General features: G+C 39.1%; 1 protein-coding gene across 1 annotated transcript in view; it reads right to left on the bottom strand.

Annotated features, from left to right (window-relative positions):
- Nucleotides 1–15800: 15800 nt before the first annotated feature.
- The window catches only part of NECTIN3 (nectin cell adhesion molecule 3), a 55362-nt gene continuing 46143 nt past the window's right edge, over nt 15801–25019 (bottom strand). Inside the window, exons 7-9 of the mRNA XM_015878165.2 lie at nt 24626–24707; nt 19539–19601; nt 15801–18998 (exon numbers count right to left, since the gene is read on the bottom strand). Of these exons, the coding sequence (XP_015733651.1) occupies nt 18822–18998; nt 19539–19601; nt 24626–24707 (322 nt within the window). The 3' untranslated portion in view covers nt 15801–18821. The remainder of the gene's footprint in view (nt 18999–19538; nt 19602–24625; nt 24708–25019) is intronic.

Below are 25019 nucleotides of genomic sequence, written 5' to 3'. Positions count from 1 at the left end.
CCCCTTTATAACATGCAGCTATCAGCAAAGTAGCCTACACAAGGAGTAAAGGAGGGGATCTAAGAACCGCAGGCATGACTGGAACATCTATAAACTACCTCACATACAAAAGATATAAGGATTTCATAAGGACTGATAATGCATTAACTCAACAAGATACAAGAACTGGTAAAATGCACAAATTCAGGATAGTGCTGTAAAGGATGCTTTACAATTGGAACAGGTTGGTTTTCTTGTCTGTTTTGTAAAATAATAGGGAGTACAAAAAACAAACCAGGAAAAAACAAAGTTTGTGAATCAAAGAAATTAGTAGTGGATCTCTTAAGAAATAACTCCCAAAAATGAGGCTTCTGTTTGCTATTTATACAGCACCTAGCAAGCCATCTCTATTGCAACGATGCCAAAGGTTGACAGGCAGTAGCAACATCCAAAGCAATTGTGCAATTAACTTTAAAAGCCATTTACTCCCTCAGTTTCAGGAGAATGGTTTCAATATCAGGTCCTTGGCTTTTCTGCATGACATTAAAGAATCAGAAATGTCATCTGGATTCACACAACCTCTTTGCTTAGAATTCCAGTAGGGGTAAAACACAGGGAATAGATATTTCATTTTTAAATGTATTGATTTCTGTAATGTTTAGCCAGGTTAGCAAATATGCATTTGTCAGAGTAAACTGTGCATTTCTCACACTCTAGCCTCTCGCTCCTTACTGCTTGCACAGGAACACTCTTGCATTCACAAGTACATGGGACGCATCAGTTTATCATTCCAGACTCCCCCCTCTATTTACCAGATGGCCCAGCAGCTCAGCTGCTCCTACCCTTAACCAGCTTTTATTTGGATTTTGTTTCTTCCAGGATTTTTGCTTTAGTTTTAGTATCTAGCACTTCTTTCTTGCTCTTTCACTGGAGCCGTCAGGTTTTGTGTAACTGATCATTAGTGGAAGCATTTATCTGTGACCTACAACAGCTGATTAAAACCTATAGTTGGATCTTGTCACTGACACTAGAGAGCTACTCTCTAGATTCAGTACCTCCTTCTGTATGTCTAAGCCATACCAAAGCCAGCAGCAACTCCCTCCCATGCATTGCCCTCACTCATGGCTGTACATCCTGGGACATGCTTCAAGGTTGGGAAGTCTCAGAAAGGTGTCTTCATGCCCCTCTCCTACTAATGGTAAAAATGAAGTAGAGAAGAACTTCCTGCAGAAAAACAAACCAAAACATGTCTACAGCAAGTGGACAAATCCTAGCAATAGTATAGATTGCACAGGTAAAACGTGGTTAGCATGAAGTCAGAGTTATTTGCTAGATATCACTGTAAGAAACAGCAGAATGTTGCTGACCTTTTCATACTGTAAACAAATTTTACTATAGTCCCCCGTTTGTTCCAACAGCTGTGTTAGCATGGCCTGAGTAGTTGACTTCAGATTCTTCAATTTCTTTGTATCTTTTATATCTCGATTTGTTGCTTAAACCTCTTGATCTGACTATTGGCATGATTCAATTATCATCCGTATAATATAACTGATCAGCATCTTCCAATTAGAGACAGTAGCTTCTGAGTAAGTTAGTTGACTGGAATCTTTTTTGAGCCCATCAGCAAAAGCCACTAGGAAAAAAAAAGCTTTACAGTGTCTAATTTGGTGTTATTGATCTGTAAATGCAAGAGATGAAACACTGCTGGAAAACTTCCACAAGATTATGTCAATACGCACTGGGAGCATTAAAACAATCATTTTTAAAGAAGCCAGACGCAATGATTCACCCTCTTCAAGATGTGCCTGGACTTTGGAATGACTTATGATTTCCATATTATTTACTTCAACTAAAAAGCTTTTCTTTCTTTGAAAAAAAATAAACAAATGATAGTTTTAAGGTTTAAGAGGAAGATTCATCCTGGCCAAAGCAACAGTTCACTGAGTAGTTGAAGCATCCAGCTCTATTTGACTTCATAATCACACAGGGAACCGCATGCATGAACGCTAAGATCTGCATTTCTGGCAACTTGCTCCATGCTACAATTTGTTCCAGATATAACTTCAGAATAGAGATCAGTCACAGCAGCCTCCGGGTTCCGCCACCACCAGCACATGTGGCCAACAGACTGTGACAAGATTGGAGTGACACCGCAGCAGTGGAAGCTGTGGCATGCGGGGAGAGGCAGCCGCCTCCAGTTCTCAGCCTGCTCTGAGCCTGGGTCAGAGGCCGCACATTGCTGGTCACCTGCTGAGCTGCATTTTGCCTCTCCAATCTTCCAGCTTCCTGTGTTGCTTATAGGCATGCTTCACCTACAACTACCTGACTAAAAAGCCACTAACTGCAGGTAGAAGTTATTTCAAGATGCTTTTATGTCACTATAATTCTCCCCCATATGGAGTTCTACTAGGGTATCATTTTCTCATCCAAGCTAAAAATATATCATTTTGCTATCTATTTCAATTAAGATTATTTAATTCTGATTGAATTCCCATTTAAAGAAAGAACCTTCTACACATAAGCCCAGTATACAAACAGATACTCCAATAGCGCCAGTGAAATTTAGCAGACAGCATCACCTTTCCCAACAGGACAGGGAATCTTCAGAAAAGCAGTAGGAAATTTGAACTTTTGACAGTATCCTTTTGATGCTGTTGGTTATTAAAGCCTTCATTTCAACTCCTACTCATGCAACAGAATATACTGCTAGCCAGCTTGCTGGCTGTAACCCCATCTACAGGCATGCCAGGCAGCCCAATACCGTAGCCTGGGGATATCTCAACCCCTACACCAGCATGGGCTGTCAGTCCAGGCCAGCTGGCCTCCCTCAGCCCCACATCCTAAGCCCACTGGGGTTGTGAATGTGTCCAACCATTAGTCACACTCAATCAGTGGCTCAGCAACAAGGACAGCATGGAACCTGCTGCTTTTCTCCATTTTCCTGCCTATGTCCTAACACTGGCATTTGCCCTTGTCTTTAGTAGCAGAAATTTGCAGCAGGGTAATGAAAAAAAGGTGCAGCCCACTCTTAGACCAAGGAAATGGAAAAAGAACTGACACTGCACTCTCACAGGGACAACATATTATAATAATGATAGGAAATAGATTCTGGAACAGGTGCTTTAGCTATTACAATGCTGTTTAAATGCACATTGAGAAAAGCAAGTAAAACAGTAAGTGCACCTGTTTCCAGTCATAAACAAGCAGAAAACTAGAAAGCAGGTTCCAAATTTTGATCAAAAACCATGAAGGCAACCTTGTGGTAATTAAACACCAGACACCAGGATTCACAACAGTAACATCAGTTTTAACTTAAGACTCTCCTGCTCCCCATTTACCATAGAATATGCCACACAAGGGTGAGTTTCTGAATACCTGGCTTGATTCTTCATAGCTATCCTTTCTCAGACGCTTCTACACTATCATAAAATCCCTCCACGAGAAGATTGATGCACAAGAATTCACCAGGGCCTCATACTCTGGCAAGATCCAACACTTGCATTCTGACTCCAAGTCCGTTACTCTTATGCGCCCAAGATGTGGGACAGAGGAATGCACTCTTCTGAAACATCCTCCCTCCCAGGAAGAGCACATTATTGGACACTGAATGTCTGAGCAGTTGCTCAAGCTCAACAAAAGACAGATTCCTCGATGAATACATGACAGCATGGGACTCCAAATGAGCATGTAAATGCTGGAAGCAAATAAATAATTCAGTAGGAGAGGTGGCAAATGTACAATTCAGCTAACATTTTGTTAAATTAATAAGTCATAAGGCTCGCTGGAGACTATGGGGAAACTTGTTTTGAGGACATCTGTGCTACCTGTACCCTTATAACATATTGCACTGCTGCTGCAGGTATCATCCATGGAGTCCACCATATCCTATTCAGAGCAATCACATACTTGGGTCTCTTGAGTTCCTAGCAGACCATTCTGCTAAGCTTTAGGAGAGATTGCTGTAACAGGTTCAAGGCCTACATAAATCAAACAGATTGATTTCTTCGGTAGGAAAGATTTTTAAATCAAATTCAGAGATATTCAAATCCAACATCTGTGCAGACAATGCATTAATCTGTTGCTACTTTTGCCCTCTGAAGTGCTTTTCTGTAATTTCCAGTGAGTTTTAACAGCTTCTTCATGGAGAATAAACCTGACCTGTCAACACACACTTAGCTTTTCTGCCACTCACTCTGAGAGTAAAGGAGTCAGAATTGCCAGAAATTCAGATTGTTTTCTAGAAAAAGAATTCAGGGCTACCCACAGAATCTTCCTTTTTCTCCCCATTCCATGGTCTTGTTTCCTTCTCACTTCTAATTGCGCTTAGTACAACCCCCAGCATTTCCTGGCTGGATTTGCTTGCATACAGGAACATAAAACCTGACAAATAACCAGATCAATGATATTTGTTTATTTTGAGAAGAACAGCTTTTGGTTGTTTAAAACTTAGAAATATATTATATATTTCCAAGTTCTAAAAGAGATAGATTTGTTCCTGCCACCTTAACTAGCTGAATTTAACTCTGTAGACATTTATTGCTGAAGCCCATGCTCCATTTCTTTCTACCAGTAATTACTTGTCTCCTTGGAAGAAAGATTTTGAAGACTAGACATTCCAGTGACAGCACCTGCTCTTTGAGAAGAAATAGAAGTGAACTTTCTACATTTATCTTATTGAGATGATTTTATATTGCTTAATTCTTGAGTGAAGATGAATACAAGGCCTAACTTTCAACAGCTTAATATTTCAGATTGAACCTGTTTGATACAGCCAAACAGGAGGATGCTGCCAGACAGGTGGCCCATCTCTCTCACAACACCCACTCTTACCTAAATACTCTCACTGCTTCCTATTAACTGGATTCCGCAGCCAAGTGGCTGCAATGCAGGCCTTTAACCCAGCTGAAAGTTAACAGCCCCCTACAGTCTGACTGAGCATAATTAGTTTGGGGTTGATTCATCTTCAGATTCCTGACAGCAAGATCAACAGTTGGATTTCTTGCACTACAGATGAAAGTCACCAGGATACTGGACCAGTCTCTGCACAGCTGGGTTAAAAACTACAGCTTCTTATGCCAGGTAACCAAATTGAGAGGACAGGGAAGAAACTGACAGTGTGTGGTAGCAAGGAAGAGAGAAGAGTTTTGACTTGGGTCTAAACACTTGACAAGAAGTAAAAGCACAGGAAGAATGACTTAAATTCTGAGCAGCCCCACAGTGTTAATCACGATTGTGCTTGCCAAAGAAATGTGAACAGTGACAGCACTCTCACTTCACATCATACTACCACATACAGCTGTAGGTTTTCTTCTGGGTGAGGTAGTGTTTAGCACTGCCACTACTATTCTCCATAAGTAGCTCATCCAAAGGATCTCATTCCTCACTCTGAGCTCAGAGCAATGCTGGCAGCACTAAGGCTCCATTTTAACACCTTTAGGTACAGACCTCCCAACACTTCCACCCTGGTTGGAAACCTCAGATCTATTTCACAGTCAGAAACAGTCAGCACTTCCTAAACACACATCAGCAAAGGCACAACTTCAGCTTTCTTATATCTATTTATTTTCATTCCTTGCTGATTTGACTTGTAACTGTTCTTTAACCTTAAGCAGCAGCCCCTTGCAGATTGACTCCTCTGTTATTTATTCATCAGCATTCAAGTGTAGTGGCCATGGCTGAACTAAGTATGAAGTGTTTCAATGACTCCAATAGCTTTTCACTAAGACACAAGCATCACCCTTTGTGTCATACCAGAAAAGGTTACTCCAGCATTTGAGCTCGCTGCTACAGACAATAAGAAACAGTGACCCTGTGCAAATGAGCTCCGTGGCAGGGATCCCTTCGGCATTGCTTCAACAACTGGGCAAGTAAACAGACAACTAGAAGAAAGAAGCATCTGCTGCTCTCCCTCTCAGTGTCAAAGCAATTTATTAGAAGTAAGATAACCTACAAATAGGAAGGTCTGCTGCTGTGCAAATGCCAGCTCTCCTCACGCGCCCCTGCAGCTGCACTTCACTACAAATGCACTCATTTCTCAAGCACTAGTACAACAGACATCCTTGAAAGAGCAGCTTTTTCCTCCCTAGTTCAAGCTGCTGGTTAATCCAGTCCAGTAACCTCACAGCCAGGTCTCCCCACTGCAAGGGGGGGACAGGAGCACAACAGGTTTGTTTAGGCCAGTCAGCCCACACGCACACAATGCTGAGTTCCCAGCTGAGCTTACCAGCATCAAACACAGCAGCCTGCCCTTCCTATTAAACACTTTCTGCACAGGCATAGCCTATTAAAGGCACCTGCTCAAGATGCCCAGGTAACTATACAATCATTGATGCACCTCTTGCTGAGGGTTGTAGTCACAAGGAATTTGAGCAGACCTGGACAAGCAGAGCATGTGCCTATTGAGGCTTATATCCAGTAAGGACACGTCCCTGTGCTCTTTTAAGAAGCATTTCTGAATGTGATGTAAGAAATGCTCTCTGCCCTTTTTGGTGCTGAATGATGAGCTTATGCATTCTGAGCTGCAGAGTACACCAGAAGGGCATCCCAAGTCCCCTCTGACACACTACTGATGTGCTGTTTGCAGCACTGCTCATCTTCCTCTTCCCTGAGCTATCACACAAGACAGGGTGTCTCTTATGGTTAATTGCTCTCCTTAACAACTACAACTAGGTTTTCAAAGCCAAAACAACTTCATCTCCCCCATCTCTAGCCTTTTGAGATTTCTGCTGTGCTCTCAGTACGACGCTGATCAGTGACCTCATGTTTGTAAGACATAATATCTTTAGAATTCATGCTTCATACGCAGCCTCCCAGATTAACTTATGAGTTTTGGAAACTGCTTGCAATCATTGCTACTAAAGGAGTGCCCCTATTTAAACATGTTAAAGGCTGCTACTTACTACTGCACTTCCTCAAATGGCTTAGAGCTGGAAGACAGGACTAATGACTCTCATAGCCAAAGTGATCAGGGTAAGCATGAAAGATAAGATGCATAGAAAGTCATAACAATGAGCAAATTAGTTTCATTAAGGTATCACATTCAGACTAATAAAGTATCAAACAAGTAACATTTCTTACATATTGTCAGCTAAATGGCTTGTGAACCAAGCACATGCATGTTTCTGAGCATAGCCAAACCTGTCCCCCACCACTTTCCCTTCCTAACATCAGTACAAGAGGCAGCAGAAATCCAACATGGCTGGTGGGCATGCACATTCTTGGTTACATCCATTGTTACCTCAACTTCCACTTGTCACAGCTGGTTGGACAGTACTACATTTTATTCAAGGAAATACTGGCTCCCTAAAAACGCTCATTTGAATTTAATGGTAACTGTTTTATATCCCAGGGGTATTATCACTGTTGCAGTTGGATTTCTACAATTAATTAGTTCGTCGTCTGCCCTTCACGATTACATGGCACTTCTCCATGGCAACATTGATTTACGTAGCTTAGTTCCACCAAGAGAAGAAACCCACAAAACCATCAGATTTCAAATTATCTGGCAACAGCAGCAATGAGAGCGCTCAAGCTGCAAATTTGAGGAGACATGAGCTGTTTGCCTAACTTCTGCCGTGCTTCAGCAATGACTGGAATTTGCATTGACCAGTGCTTAGCTGGCCCTTGTGCAGGGGGCTTGTAGCTGATTAGTTGTCTGTTGGCTCATTTCAAACATACTAGGAAAAACAGCTGAAATGAACAGCATGGGCTTTATAACAACACAGGGTTCATCCTCATTTAATCAGATCTGGGCTACTACGATTGCTCCATTTATTCCTCACCGTGTCACAACAGGATTTGTTTGTTTTTTAAGCTTCCCTGTTGCCTGGTTTAATCATGCCTCTGTCACCTCCTACTCCGTAATAACAAGAAATAGCAGCATCTATGCCTTAGATTGTTTTCTAATATTGGAAGACCCCAAGACATTCTGTACATTTTGTGAAATGCATTCAAGATATCTAATAACTTACCCAGCAATGAAATGCGGACACCTCTGAGCTGCAAAACTCATACTTAGCAGCAGATGCTGAAACAGCCACAAAACATAAAGTGACACAGCAAAATCAGGCAGAACTGCCACAACCAAACCTGAGCAGCAAAAAGTTCTTAATGCTTTAAGTTTTAAGTTGCCAGTACTTCCTCATTCTTCAAAGAATAAAGGACACATTGCACATGTTGCTATTTTGTAAGATGACAAAAACAGGACAGTCAGCAAATCAAGTAAGAATACTTAACACCAAAAACAATCTTAAATCACCACCTCCAAACTCTTATTTCACCTCTATTGTACACGGCACTTGCTCAGTCCGTTTCAGGAGCAGTGACAGAAACCTTGCTTTCTTCCCACCAAGATAATAAGGACAGTGAATTCTCTCATATTTAGTGAGTACCTTATTATTTGTCCAAAACACATCTTTACCAGAGAAATGCCTTAGGATCTCTGATCACTTTCCATTATCAATCCTACAGGTCTCTCATAGTAGAAGCAGAGAGAGCACAGATGACCAGAGGAACCTGGACAGGTTCAAAGTGGGCCCCATGCCAACCTCATGAAGTTCAACAAAACCAAGCGCAAGGTTCTACACTTGGGGCAAGGGAAATCCCAAGCACACACAGAGGTTGGGTAGATAAGTGGCTTGAGAACAACCCTGAGGAGAAGGACTTGGGAGTGTCAGTTGATGAAAGATTTGACCTGAACCAGCAATGTGCATTTGCAGCCCAGAAGACCAACCACATCCTGTGTTGCATCAAGAGAAGTGTGACCAGCAGATCAGGGGAGGTGATTCTGCCCCACTACTCTGCTCTCAGGAAACTCCATCTGGAGTACTGCACCCAGTTCTGGAGTCCAAAACACAAGAAAGACAAGGAGTTGTTGGAGTATGTCCAGAAGAGGACCATGAGGATGTTCAGAGATCTTGATCAAATCCCCTGCAAACAGAGAGTAGGGGCTCTCCAGCCTGGAGAAGAGAAAGCGCTAGGAGGACATTATAGCAGCCTTCCAGAACCTGAAGGGGGCCTACAGGAAAGCTGGGGAGGGACTTTTAATAAGGGCATGGAGCAACAGAGTGAGTAGAAATGGTTTTAAACTGAAAGAGAATAGATTTAGACTAGATATTAAGAGGAAATTCTTTACTGTGGGGGTGGTGAGACACTGGAATAGGGTTGCCCCTATGTCCCCCCACCCCCCTGAGGCATTCAAGACCAGACTGCATGGGGCTTTGAGCAACCTGGTCTAGTGGGAGGTATCCCTGACTATAGCAGAGGGTTGGAACCAGAAGGTCTTAAAGGTTCCTTCCAACCCAAACCATTTTATCATTCAGAAAACATGAGTAGAACCCGATGGCCTTGTGGCAGTAGGAGGACTCAAAGTCCAACAGACTCAGTGCAAACTCAGATCACAGCAGTGTTCTGACAGCATCTATACACAGCTTCCCTGTCCCCAGAACCCACAAGTTTTCACAGTGCTGGATAATCACTGCTATTCACTCTACCTATAATATACTGCATATAATATATAATATGGGTAAAAAGGAAAACTCAATTTAGCTCCATATTTAACAGAGCACAAAGTGACCTAGTGAGTTATAGTACGACAGGGTTGTTGCATTCTATTTTGCTCTCATCCAAAGCCTATTGGAATTACTAGTTTCACATCCCTGTTGTTGGTAAAGCACAATGTATTTATTTCAGGCAAAAACAACCAGGCTTTTAAGACCAGCACAAGCCACTAATACACACCACAAAGCTGTCAGGTAGGAAAAAAAAACAACAGGCAATTATATCCCCTCTCTTTTGAGGTGTTCTGTTCAACTAGCAGATTTTAAGGTACTACTAATTGGTAGGATTTCAAGTGCAATAGATTACTTCTCTGCAGGACTTCCTGGTCACTCTGATGGAATTAATTTCATCCTGAAGTCACAGTGTTGATGCTATGCAACCTCCTCCAAGAAAAACAGCATTTCAAGTAGTTAAAGCCAGGTTAATTATTCTGCCAGCCACTAGAAACATGTACAATGCCACCATGCATTGCAGAAGAACCACGTGCAGCTAAGGAACCATTGTTTCCCACACATCTGAATGGGCTGAAGTAGCAACACTTGACATTTTTAATAAGCAACACTACTTGCTTAAGTATAGATGTTGGGTATGAGACTTGATGGGGATATTCAGTAAGAGATTTGAAAAGGGTCAGGAGCTATGCATCTCTTAAGGTGGTTACATACATAAGTTAGGCATTATCAAAGAGCTCAACTTTAATCTAGCACAGTGAAGGGCAAGGAAGAAAACAGACGTTGCAGATGCACTGAAAGGATAACAGTGACTCCAGGAAAGCTTCAGACTGATAACAAATTCATCATAAAATTAAATAATATGGATTTACCAAATACACCTGTATACTGGCAATCAGAGATCCCTAGCCAGCAGAACTTTCAAGTGTTGAGTCTTTCATTTAGAGCACTGAGCACTAAATCACAGCTTCACAGATGAAGCAATGTCAGCCTGTTAAGGTGTATGTAAGACCAATGAGATGTGACAGCAGGGTAACATTTTCATAGCCTGAGATTTACTCCCAGTCTAATACTGAAATTCTCTAGTACTCCATACATCCCAGTAGATTTCAGCATGACATTTCACATGTACCCACCTAAGTTTCTGAATTCAAGTACTGTTAAAACATGGAAACAGCCCTGTAGGCTTTTCAGCAGCCTATTACCTAAAATAGAATATGAAATCGTTTGAACTCACCAGCACAGGTGTAGGTAAGTAGTGACCATATGTTTTCTACAGTTAAAATAACACAGGAGCAGACAACAACATTCCAAAGTTGCAAGTAAGCACTTCCTTGACACAGACATAATGCAATCAGCACTCAATAAGACTTAAGGCAGACATAGTGCAGCATTCAACAAATCTAATGCAAAAATTTATCTGTCCTACAGTTTCACTTACAGCTTAGGTCATTCAGCAGCTTTCATTTGCTGCTGTTAAGTCAGACAGCATTTTTCATCAGGTTCATAAATGTTACATAAGTTGAGTTTCTAGTAGAACTAAGTCTGCTGGACATTAGGAGATTTAATTGCTGACATATAACTAATTGTCCTCTTTCTCCATCCACACTGCACTTACAAGCTTGTTTGCACTGCCCATTTTAGGCAGCCCTAGTAAAGTCTGGCAACTGCTGTTTTCCACAATTAGCATTACAAATGTGGTGGAAGCTGCTATATCAGATTGTACTGAGCTGTTAACTCCTAGAAGAAAATAGCACCTAGGAACTTCGTCCTTCCTTGTGTGTCGTGACCTCAGAACAAAGTCTTGTATTCTCAGAAACTGCAGAACAGATCAACAGCTAACAGAAAAACAGTTCAAAATCACACTGTTCTGAAGCAGACCATGCTTTCCCCCCTCCTTTAATTCTTTCTGAAGCAAACAACTCAGTACTTGTTAGCAAATCCCATCATGCTACCATCTGGGGTTGCTTTCTCTTGAGAGGAAGGTGAGAAGTGAGGTGGAGTGTGTGTAGAACACTGTTTCAAATGGTCTTGCTTTCTTTTTAATTAGACTTGCCATACATGAAAAACTGGTCTATGTTATGACAAATAGTAAGCAGTATCTTTTCAGTCATATCCCTCAGCCCTCAATACAACTTCCTTTTCCACAAGCTGTAAACCTGAGTGCTCCATTGATTCAGAGGGCAAAAATCCATCTATGCTTTAATCCAATACAGATGACATCAAATTCTTCCAACAGAGAAAGACAATTGCAGGACACCAGACAATTATGACAGACTGCTGTACCTTACTAACACCTTTCCCTTCTAGCTTCAAACACAAGTCATGCAGATACCAGGATTGAATTGTACATATCTACTTAGGAACATGACTGAATATGTCAGTCCTCCTAGAAGCGTTAGTTACCAATTCATTACTCAATACAAGTCAGACAAAAGCAAATGACTGGTTTCTTAAGTCAGTATCATTACTGAAAGTTGGCCTTCATTACTGAATATATGATGACTCACTGAAGCGATTCCATCCTTACGTGGAATTCATGGAGAAATATGATCAAGTTCTCCACTTAATATGAGAGACTTTTTTAAATCAAGGTCAAAGTTTAGTGATGACTACCTTTCTTAACTATGTGCAGAGTGCAGATGTATTAAACTGAGTACGCAGTAGGATTCAGTTCATTAGCTATGGAAACTTAACTTGAGCAGTATCTTCACAAAATACAGGAACTAAGATGAAGTTGGCCTCTATGGAAAAATTATGTGGGAATGCTGATGAGTAACAACCTGAGCATGAACCAGCAGCATGCCCTTGCAGCAATGAAGACTAATTGCCCATTGGGCAGCATTAGGAAGACTGTAGCCAGCAGGTCAAAGGAAATTATTACTTCCCTCTTTGAAATCTGTTAAGTCTCACTGTGTGACTTAGCAGTGCCAGTACAAAGGGGAGGCGGCCCAACAGGAGTGATTCCCAGGGAGAGCCGCAGATGTCAGGGGCTGGAACACAGGATACACAGGGAACAGCTGAGGATTTGGGGCTGTTCAGGTGGAAAGCTACCTTGGGGTTGGGTTATAGCAATGAAGATTAAATCTCTACACAGGCAGTTTTGCATTGTATGAGAAGCAACAGAAGCTACAAGCTAAATTCTCAGTACATTTAAGAAGGAATTTTCTGCTATGACAGCAGTCAAACAACAGAACAAGTTGTACAGAGCCTGTAAAACTGCCATCCTTGCAGTTGCTCCAAGATGTACTGAACAAAGGCTCTGAGCAACCTGATGTAATTCTGATGTCTGCCCTGACTTGAAAGAATAGTTAGACTAGATTATCACCAGTTATTCCTCCCATTTTAAGTTACTCACATAATTTAAAAGCCTGTGAACTTGGTCATTAGGAGAGTTTCTTCCTACATTTGAATTCTTTCTAATTCTAAAAATGCCTTTATGACAACCCACGCTATTACAGTATTAAGAATTAAATCAAATTCTCCTCACCTGTTCATTTCATTTCTTTTTAAAGCTAGAACTTCTCACACAATCATTATCTTCCAGCAACATTTTACAGTAAGAAAAGAATCTTTGCACTTTCCATTGCATATAGGTACAGAGGTCCAGGAAACTACATCTGTAGACTAATTGCAAAGACCAATGCAGTATTTTCAGCTGCTGGAGGTACTCCCATTCTGATGCAAAGACTTCTTTGAAAAGACACTTTCCCCAAGTTCATCCTCACATCCCAAGGCAGTGGGAATGGCCTGCCCAGGGAGCTGGTGGAGACACTGGCCCCTGGGGGTTTTCAAGGAATGACTGGATGTTGTGTTGAGGGACATGGTTTAGTGGGAGCTATTGGTAATAGGTAAATGGTTGGACTGGATGATCTTTTAGGTCTTTTCCAACCTTGGTGATTCTATGATTCTAACGTGTGTGTCACACAACAGCAAATGGAGAAAAGTGGAACTATCAGCAGATGTATGATTAAGGAGTCCTCTATTCTCTGTCTAGACTATTACTATAATTTGTTACCAAAAACCCAGTGAAACAATTCAGAATAGCATCCAGCTGATTGCAAAATAATCACATCTGAATTACATTTCAGACAAATATTAAAGGAAAAACAAAACATGTAACAATACTGACAAAGAACAAAATTGAAATGGGACAGAAATAAAACAAATTTGTTCCCCTTCCAGGATATTTTTTTTCTTGTTATCTGATATGCAGGATTTGAACAGGAGCTTGACTGAGATGCAACAATGCTTCACTTAACAGTTAAACAAATATGTGTCTTCAGACTTCACAAAGGCTAAAAGGAAGCCTAGGTTCCTTTGGAACAATGTCAGGTTGCTTCCAGGCACATTACAATCTCATTTATCTTTTTTCAAAGGGTCACAGCTCAGGAAACAGAGCGTTTCCATTTCTTCTGTCCCAGTCAACGTCACAATACACGCAGTGTTCTCTCAAATAGCAAATAACCAAAAAGCAGGGAGAAGTTATTCTTAAGGACATGAAAAACCACTTGAAAGGATGCAGCTGTCAAGTCATTGCAATGGTCATAATGTTTTGGTTGATTTTTTTATTACTCAGTGTATCCTGTAACCAACTGTACAAATTGAACACGACTCAACAGTTATATCAGAATCACAGGCCTAATGAGGGTATTAATAGTGACCATATATCTGTCAGTAACCTTCAGCTGTCTTTAGCTGTTCAGTCCTACTAGAAAGGCACTGTCATGATATTTATTGATTCAACTGAGGATTTTACAATCAACAAATATACAATTAGCAGAGTGGTGTGGTTAGGCTGGTATTTTACAGGTTGTATAACTAGAAAGATTATCACAGTGGAAAGAGATAATCAAAATAAATGAAAATGCTCACCTGTGTCCTGGGCTTGCTGAAAAAAACTGCAAAGGGGGCAATCTCCAACAAGAGATCCTTCCCAGTGGCAGTCAGCCTGTAGATGGGGTTTAGGAGAGGTGTAGCCAGGCTCCACCCCTTCTGGTCACACAGATAAATTACCTTCACCTGTGCTCCTGCAGCTGACTCAGTGCCCACCTCAGGTGATCAATCAAAGGGTCAGGCCATGATTCAACAGTTCCCATACAAAGATGAAATAATATACTGGTAGAGTAATTAGCTGTATGTGTTTGCTACACATATGATGAACAAAAAAAGCGTTTTAATAACAGCATAACAAATCAGGCAAAACCAAAAAGGTGTTCCGGGTAACTTTTTGTCTGTATCAGAGATTTAAGATTGGGGACTAGATATAAGATAAATATAATCACTGTTAGGGTACCAGGCATACAGAGTTCAACAATGTACTAAATTGTAATAAACAATGTAGTAAGCTCAATTCCATCTCTTATCCCTTGAACAGCTCTCTTCATATACTAACTTTTTGCAATTCCAGCCTTTCAGAAAGACTGGTCTTTTTCTGTGTCTGTATAAATACCCATAAGTTTTCAATGACTTGCACTTAATCAAATGTGTACTTATTCTGATATTAGAGGCCAGCATATAGGAAGAAAGAATAGAAGGAATGTACTGTTACCTTATAGGAATGCTCAGTAATTAAAACAATTATTTGAAAGGTTTTGATAATACCTCTAATGAAGAGAGTCTGTTCATATTTTAATTATTTACTTATGTGAATCAGAGCAACAAACAAGCTCTTTAATAAAACAAACCTGAGAGAGCAGCACTACCCAGATGCACAATTACTCAACAATTACTACTCTCCAGCTTCACTCCATTCCTTCAGAAAGGAGTAGCAGCATCTCAGATGATACCCTCAGACTGGGCTTTCGATACTCGTGTGGAAGCTCCTATCAGCTTCCTACTTGATCAGCTGTGTGTTTTTTCCTCTTACTTTCTTTCACAGCGATACAAAATATTATGGTATTTTCAGAAAATATCAGGTATTCAATTAAGTCCAAATCAACTGTCATTCCAAATTTAGTGGTTATCATGCACTCAACCAAGAATCATTAAGTGATTTACATGCTTGCACATTATCACACTTAGACACATGCAACAAATACAGTTGTTAAATGCACAGATGTATAGAGAATGCAAAGCTCTCTAAGTAGACTTAGGATCAAAGTTGAGTTTACACGAGTGCTCCTGTTAAATAAAACAAATGTTGACTGAGCGTTTTTCAGAATCCATCATCACTGATATTCACAAGTGGTACCATGAGAAAAAAAGTCATAAGATTCAACTACACAACCAGAGATAAAAAAAAAACCATCACACCAAGAAACTGGCTGTGTTTTTAACCTCTTAATCTTAGATCCAAACAACAACAGAAACTTTTATTTTGTATATTTTTTATTTAAGCCATAATCCAAAATACAAACATTTGATATGTACAAAAATAAGACATTTTCTAGATCTTAAAAAGGCAGAAACTTACTTCTAAGTGTGCAACTTCTGTGCAAAATCCTACCTATTATATACTCTTACATTTAGAGAACTCTATGCAAAATCTCCATCTCACAACATCTAGTCGCACACTAGACTGTAGGCAACATCTCAGAAAACTCATTCTAAACATCCCTGAATAGATTACAAAAAGAAGTCCTCACAGATAATAACCACAGTAATGTATTTTCCTGACTACTTCAGGGAAAAGTACATGCTAACAGGCAGCTTGCAAGACTGTCTATAGGTTCCCTCCCTGCACCCAGACCCCCCATGTAACTTGAGCAACACATACTCTCACATCCTTCGTACTCTTTTCAAATACAATTAAAAATTTTATTGATAACATCATCCTCCCCCTCGCCCCGCTGTTTCAAAGTTTTTGTAACAAATACAAAGAAGAAATAAAGTTTAAGTTCTGAATCCTGGTCTGTCAACATAATAGGAAGTTATCAGCTGCTGAGCATCATATTGAGCTAACAAATTTAGTGTAAGCATTACTTCAAGTTTTGAACCATCTGTAATGCATATTCAAAATATTTTCATATAAAGTTTTAGTGATCTTTGCCTAATTATCAGGTCTCAAACACAGGTTTCAAGTTGAGAATTATTGTTCAGAACTTAAATGAACACGCTCATAAGTCCATAAGAACAAGTTTTCAGTGGTTCAGAAAAGCTCCCAAACAGGATCTTTACCAACATCTTGCTCTGCCTCTCCTTTAGCTATCAACTTAAACTACACCATATGTGAAGGCTGCACCAAAATAATGCCTTCTATTTTATTATGTTGACCCTTGACATTAGAGGCAGTGTTGGTGGTATAGCAGCAGAGGGGCAGTCTGACAAAATGACATCTGAGATGGAAGTTTGTATAAAGTAGAGGTCTGTCACTGAATTCCTCCATGCAGAAATAATGTCACCCACTGACATTCTCTGATGCTTTCTGAACATTTAGTGGAGACCAGTGGATGTGAGCACAGTGAGGTGGTGGGTGGTACATTTCAGCAGTGGCAACAACAACATGAAAGACAAGCCACATTCTAGACAGACATGCACAGCTGTCACACCATGAAATGAAGAGTGCCTCCATTAGCTCATCCATTAGCTCATCCATGCTAATTAGCTAATGGTGATGACTGCTGACAAGTGTTTTGTAGCTGAGAATTTGCTTTATCAAATAGTGTTGGTTCTGCTCTTTTTATCTGTCTTAAGTTTCCATGGAAATAAATAAGAAAAATTAGTTTCGGAGCAACTTACGCAAAACCAAGCTGCTTAATAAGAAAAGAATGAACATCCAGTTCCAGAACATGAACACCTAAGCCATCAGCTTCTAGCTGCTACCTGTAACAGACTAAATGTATTTACCTAACCCTATTGTAATTAGGGATGTCATTAACTTCCCTATAATGGAGATGAACACAAGTTTCATAAAACATCCTGCCTGCAGCACACTTAGCTATACCTATCAGCTTTCATTTCTATTGCTTCTACAATGGTGACTCTCCTGTCTTAAAAATTTCAAACACCTTTGAGAAAACAACACCAATATTACAGAAGCAATGTTTAATCTTTTACAACAGTTAGTTCAGGACGAGACATACCTTCTGTTCTATCTTAAAGTAATCTGACTGAAAATCATTTTTCTGTACTTATGTGCAAGTTTCTCCAAGAAATCCCAGTCAGCATTGTGAAGTATTTTAAGACAGCAAGAATTAAAGAAGTCCCATGAGCTCATTTTGGCATTAATACACTTAATTGCAGAATATTTATTTTACTTTGAAAGTTTTTTGTTTGTTTGTTTTCTTTAAGAAGATCCTGAGCAAGTTTTTTTCAACCATTACCCACACTGATAAAAATTTACCTGGAATAATGTTAGAACTGGAAGCATCAGGACATTCAGCAGTTATTTCGTAGTACTGGCTAAGATTATAAACTGGTGCTGAAAACTTAGACTACTAAAGCTCTCCCTATCTTGCTAAGATGTGAGAATGCCTCATGGCAGTAGTTTTACCACAAAGAGCATAAAATGTATTTATTGCCAAGCAAGAAGAAACTCTGCAACACTTCACTGAGGAAGAAGGCTAAGCAGTAATTTGTAGTTAAGATGCACTTAAATGCAAGACACTTTCAGATAGTTTTATCTGTCTACTAATCCTCGTCCAGCAAATAAATTTCATATAGTCCTACCTGAAACTATAACAAAGTATATCAATTCACAGCCAAGATCCAAATAAAAAAGGGAAAAGCTTCTGATGTAAGGAAATTGCATCTATTTTTACAAGGTGAGAAGACACCTAATATGTAATAAAGCAGTAATTTAGAACTTGAGAGGTAGTTTAGTTGCTCATTTGACTCGGAGAGGTAGAGGCAGTGGAGAAACCAGTTGCTAAGGCTAGTCAAAATGGTAATTATCTCAAGTTTTCTAAGATGCAAAGGAATTGATTCACAGCCTGAGACTACTCATGTCACCAGGGATCCAATTCCCTTGACAGTATTTACCTCACTTATGTAAAAGTTAGTAATTTCAAAATACCCATTTAGAGGGAAAATATTCCCTGTGGAATCAAAAGGGCAGCACATTTTGTTGTCTGTCAACTAAATGAACTGTAAACTACACTTCTTAAGCCTATAAAGGATAAATAATAAAGCCAGATGGCTCTCTCCTCTTTTGGCAAGTTGGCATTGCACTACAAACTACAAAAATAGATACGAAATGCTAGAAACAAAATTCAGTCACAAATTTCATAGGGTTTACTTATACAGAACTGCCATGCAATTTCTTCCCACAGGAAAAAAAAAAAAAAAAAAGCAATTGTTTTAGAAATGGAAGCCAAAAAGATTTATTCGTCCTATGGTCAGTAAGTATGCAAGACCTCACATCTTAAAGTTAGTATCAGTATATATACATAATCATACATAGTGCTCCCTTGGATTAATGTAGACTCTTCCACATCCGGAGTCTTCAGGGTGTCTGCTGCTCCAATTTTTGTAGTATGTCTGCTGATAAACAGGGTACATATGCTGAAGACACTGCTGTTCCTGTAGCTCTTCAGCCTCGCAGATAAGTTGCCTTTCATTCACAGATTTCTAAGCACACACAGGAACTAATCAGTCTTATAGTTCATGTATAGAACCCACAGTACCTAATGTTGTTAGTTCTAATGAAAATGAAAAGAGTATGATCTCCAAAATAATCCTAAAAAATCCAGAAACATGAACTTAAGAACTCCAACCACTAAGAATGATAGATGGCAAATGTTAATAACTATTTAGTTAATGTCAAAATATCTGATTCAAAGGACATTATAAATTCTAACTCTAATCCAAAATGCAGAATTATGAAAGCATCTGTCAAGCAATCCTGTATTTTGTTATGTTTTCTCCCATCAAACAAGAACTTGGAAGCATTTATGCATTTGAATTAGTCAGCAAAACTAGGACATACAGGATATTAAACTGATACTGACCAATCCCACTGTGGGGATAGCAGATCCACATGCCCAATAATGACTGACTAGGATTGGCCAAATATTTTGTTTTTCCTACCAGGAAATATCTTCATACCCTTATTTTAAGAGACATGAAATCAAGGTTTTGATTAAGAATTCAAGCTATCTGAATATTTACCATGTGCTGCAAGTCCCCAGTATCTTTCTCTCCATACTGACTTTGCAAACCAAGATGCTCTTTCTGGAAAACAAAACAAAACAAAAAAAAAACCCCACCAAACAAAAAACAACAACAAAAAACAAGTTATAGTGGAAACAAGTCAAAACTCAACACTAGAAGAGATCCATTTTACACAAAAACATTAGTCATCACAAAATGCATTCTGCATTGCAAAGCGTGTTAACTGATCACCTTTTAAAATACTACTTACCAACTTGTATCTATTGAGAAGCAAAGTGCTATTGTCAGTTTAGAAATGTTATTTTCCATGTATTCTATTTTTACTCTCAATACAACTATGTTGAAGTGATGAAAAGGCTTTAATTCATCACATTGATCTTAAGATAGGTTAAAGTGAAATTCAAATACGGTAAAAGTTTCCACAGCTTTGGATAAATGAGTTTGACAATATGCAGAAGTACTTAACAGAAAAGCAATTCAACTGTATACTAATGAAAGCTGAAGGAGACAACACATTTGTTTCTCAGTCTGATGAAACTAAGTAGAGCCTTCTCTTCAGATAAATACAAATTTCTAGTGGCAGTATCCCAAACAAATCAAAGTGCTTTTTGCCTTGTTGATTAAAGCAGGATAGATATATTTGTAGCTCACTCATCTACTTGCTCATCATCTGTTTTGTTGATTAGTTTTCCTACTGGCAGTCCACACTGCCTGTATCTTTTTCCATGTTCTCATTCTGCAAAGCCTACACTTGTCCCTTAAAAAGTCTGTCTTCTTGTACTTGCCCTTGCTAAAATTCATGAAGTTGGCATGGGCCCACATCTCAAGCCTGCCCAGGTCCCTCTGGATAGCATCCCTTCTTCTCTAGCCACAAGCAGCAGTAAGAACTTTCCTAACTCAAGTGTCCTCTGCTCAATTAAACCCACCAGTCCTTTGGAACATTGGTAATGTTGGGACACAAGAATACCCACAAATTTTCCACCTGACTGGGCCTGATTTGATCACTCCTCCTACTTTCAAAAGTGGCTTAAATCAGTTCTGCAGATGTGCCCTTCATTGGTTGAAGAACAGCATCACGACCAAGATCAATACAGTTTTTACAGAAAGCCTAATACTGAAGTTCCCAAACTCATTAGCACCTGTATCAATATTGTATCTCATATACTTCATAACACAGCTCTTCCTGCATGTGCTAGGGGCTTTGCATCACTTTTGTTTTGATACTTCCAGATGCTCCATACATAGCAAACTACTGTTACCAATAGAGTAAGCAAGCCTCATTGTAATTTAAGTGTATCTGCTAGCAGTCAGAGAACAAAAGTATCAATAAAGTCACACAAACACAAAAAATGCTGAAACAAAGATTTTAAACCTGTCCATTAGAATATTCAGTAGGGGATAAATAGCAATATCTTAAAGACTGAAGATGTAGCAATGATAGAAAATAATATTTTAGTAAGTTCCTATATGTTGTTATACTGCTTTTGAAACAGATGGTGAGTATTACTACTGCTGATACTGTAAGTAGGATATAATTGTGGTTTATATAACATATGCACTACATATTAATGGCAAATAAAACCATAATGAAGTGCATAAATACTCCATAACAAGCTAAGCTTAAAGTCATCTACACATCTAAAGAAAAAGCTAAATGTAGCTAGCTCATTATCTATAGTTAACAGTATATGGTTAACATGCATATACAGAGCAAATGAAAGTTATTGGTATCATCTATTGTTAGAAAACCAGCACTACAGGCAGTGATATAGCATGCACTTGAAAATGAGCTAGAAAATTATGATAGAACTGAACATCCAGAGCTCCTCCAGACATTTGGTTAAAATACAATCACCTATATCTTGCCTGAACAGCTTAGTGGAGATGCTATTCAAAACCTGCTTGGACTACAAGCAATTTTCCTACAGTGGGCTATTTCTCTATTTGCAAGCTTTCCTAATACTTAAATACATTTTTGCAAATACATATTTTTTGTCTTAACCAACAGGTATAGAACAGATTTTTCCATTCTGTGTAATTCTTTGTCACTTCATAAAAGAAAAACCCCACCCTTCTATATTTCCTCTCAGAATGGTCAACCACTTTCTTCAGTCATTACTCATATTGCTTCAAGCACCAATCATGCTAAACAACGTTCAAGTGCCTTGCATAACTTCTGATGTGCTCAGTGTTTAGAGGAGAAATTTGCTCACAACTCAGAAGTGAGACTAATGTTAGATTCAGCAGATATGAATGAATTTATCTGAACAACACAGCACAGATACAGCAAGAAACAAGAGGCATCTACATTTTCTTGATGTCTCACCCAAGCTAAGTCTTATAACTTCTACCATTTGACTCATGATCCAATAGCAGCACTTCTCAATGAAATAGTTCCACCCCAACTCCAAAATGTAAACCCTACTCTACAAAGCTCAAGACGAACATTCATTCTACTCTTGCAGTCACTTTCTTTCTAAAGAGTCAGCCCTCTATCAACCTCTGGGGTTGTTTTGGAAAAGACAATCATTATGTCTGCCAGCAGCCTTACTATGTTGTGTGAAGAAAACAAGTAAAGGGAGATTTCTTCATAGGAACACAACTAATTTGTCATTGAAAGCTAAGTGAACTGGTCAAATTTATTCAGAAAACAGACATATCTGCACCTTATGACTGTTTGCTTTAGTTCAAGTCTATCACTAGTCCATTTCACAGCTTCACCATTGCCTGGCCACCAGCAACTTCAAGGGGACTAAGTAGGCAAACAGCTGTAAAACATTACTGGAACTTGGAATAGGCTATGAGGCCAAAGGCAACTAACTGTAGCTTGAGGTTATGTAGTCAGTGGCCTGAGAGAGAGAGAGAGAGGACTTGAAAAGTGAAACTTAGTGGACAACCAGAGTACAATCTTAGAAATTATAGGATTAAATGACAAAAAGAAAGTAAAAGCTGACAAAGATATGGTGCCTGTAATTATCTCCACAGGGCAATAGCAAATACATTGCATCGGGAGCAACAGAATCATTTAAAATAATCAAGGCTAACAAATAGCCACCATATCATATAAAACTAATTTCTATAAAGGGGCTCATTTCAAAACTAAATACAAAGCCTATAACTGTGTACTGTTCATAAAAACCTACTTAGCTGGATACAGCTTCCTCTTCACAACTTCAGGTCAAACAATTCACTGTTCCTAGCGCCTGTCTATGAGAGCTGCTCTGAGAGTGATGTCTCCTCCTTAATTTGGCCCATTGCATTAGAGGTGGGTGTTCACCACATGGCAGTAGACACTGAACCTTTCTGTTAATATTCTGTTACATGTTTTTGCAGTGTGACAGATTGCAGCAGAGGGGCAGTCTAACCAAATTGCATCCGACATGGAAGTGCATATGAAGGAAAAGTGTGTCACTGAATTCCTCCATGCGGAAAAAAACGGCACTCAGTGACATTCATTGACACTTACTGAACGCTGATGGAGTCCATACAGTGGATGTGAGCACTGTGAGGTGGAGGGTGGTACATTTCCACAGTGGCAATAATGGGTCACCTCTGCTAGTGAGCATTTTGACAGAAGAGGCACACAGGCTCCTGTTCATTGCTAGCAAAAATGCATAGCTAATAATGGTGCTGCCTATGTTGAAAGAACAGTATTTTGTAGCGAAGAATTTGCTCTATCAAGTAGTGTTACTGTGCTCTCTCTGTTGTAGTTTCCATGGCAATAAATAGGAGGCACTGTGTTCAGAGCAGGCTACGTACATACACAAGCTGAAAAGTATTCCCACGCAGTTGCTAGTTACAGCGCTGAGAGAATACCTGGAAGACAGAGTTCTACCACTTCAGTAACAAATGCTTACTTGTCCTTTTTCTGTGCTTCACCTAATACATTGCACATGTTACATAGAACACATTTGCCCATATATTTAAGTCCAATGGAACCCTATTCTTTAAGCTCTATAGATTTAAAATATTACAAGTAGTAGAAAGCATCCAAACGTTACTCCATTTTCTCTTTTCCCTCTTGAGCTCTGGTTTACAAAATTAAAACCTATAATGTCCTTCTAAGCAAGCAATTCAATTATCTATTATTTTCATGTTTAGCATAAACTATAGTACCATCACTCCTGATGATGAAAATTCACTATATTTCTTGCCAATTAAACTTTTTGGACCTTCATATCAATATAATCATACTAATAACAGTAGACTTCAGATTCCCACCTCATTTAGCAACAACACTAGCAACTGTTACTCAGCATATAATCTAATCTATAATGCACAATATTCTTTTCATGCATTACTTGGAATAGAGGAAAGATTTTATTGGCAATTCATCTTTGGAAGGTTTAGTAGCTAGCAATCACTTGTAGACTCTCTTGAACAGAATTTCCAGTGCTATTGAGAACATCAATAACTGAGACTTCCATGTCAAACTACAGCTATGGAATATTCAGACATTTTAAAAAACACAGGCCAATATCATTTGTAAAGTACCACTAAAAATTCAAGTGCTTGTCACAGTTAATGTAGAATCTTTTGTTGCTGATTTATATATTCAAGAAAAAAGGAGGAACTAGGAAACTGCAGACTCTCAGAGTGATTTCACAATCTTTACTGAGAATCAAAAAAGCACACTCTGAGTTAATGACAACAAAGCAAAAATACCAAAATATTCCAACCACTCAAACCATAGTAGCTTATGAAAAAGGCAACTGTTACCAGCAAAAAAAGATTATGGTCAAGTCTTTTGTTAAGTCCACTACACATATCTGCTCCTCGTACAATAGTTTTTTCTAAATCAAACTATGTATATTTCCTTAACTACAGAATTTCAAACTTAACTTCTACTTCAGGAGTAGAAAAGCCTATCAAACACTATTAGAGACACAAAAAGGATCTACCCACCAGCTCCCAAATCTTTGAAGACTCCATTAACATCAAGAATGTAAACATTTAGATATCACATCTGTAGGGTAACCTTTCAATTATGAACAACCAGTCTCTGCATATTATCAGCAATGCAAATCCAAACTAAAGTAATGCAGCAAAGTTACCACTTTATTTATGTATAATCCTTTACTCACCTGAATCATAGTTTCTTTCTGTGGTAGAGAGAACGCTCTCTCCTCATGTGAAGATGGTTTGTGAGTGGGCGGAAGATCAATCCTGTATTAAAAGATCAAGGTATGACAGGATGACAAACCACATTTGTAAAGTCCTGCTGAATGGTCAGAAATGGCTTGTAACCAAAGTCTTGCATATAACCAGTTAAGAGCTTTCTCAGTGAAAACAAAAGGCTATTAACTTAAATGCCTAAGACTTCAAGTAAATATTCTTTAACTACAAAATCTACTAGAAACAGACATCAAACAATTATTTCTAATCACTTTAGAAGTTTCTCATCTGTAGGATAACATCTGATTTATCTTCCTAGGTCAAGAGATTCATGCACATTATTCTTCCTCAATAAGCATACAA

The sequence above is a fragment of the Coturnix japonica genome, chromosome 1, assembly GCF_001577835.2.
Source record: "Coturnix japonica isolate 7356 chromosome 1, Coturnix japonica 2.1, whole genome shotgun sequence".
Taxonomy (NCBI): domain Eukaryota; kingdom Metazoa; phylum Chordata; class Aves; order Galliformes; family Phasianidae; genus Coturnix; species Coturnix japonica.
Note: the sequence above shows the minus strand (reverse complement) of the source record. Positions and strands in the feature narration are given on the sequence as shown.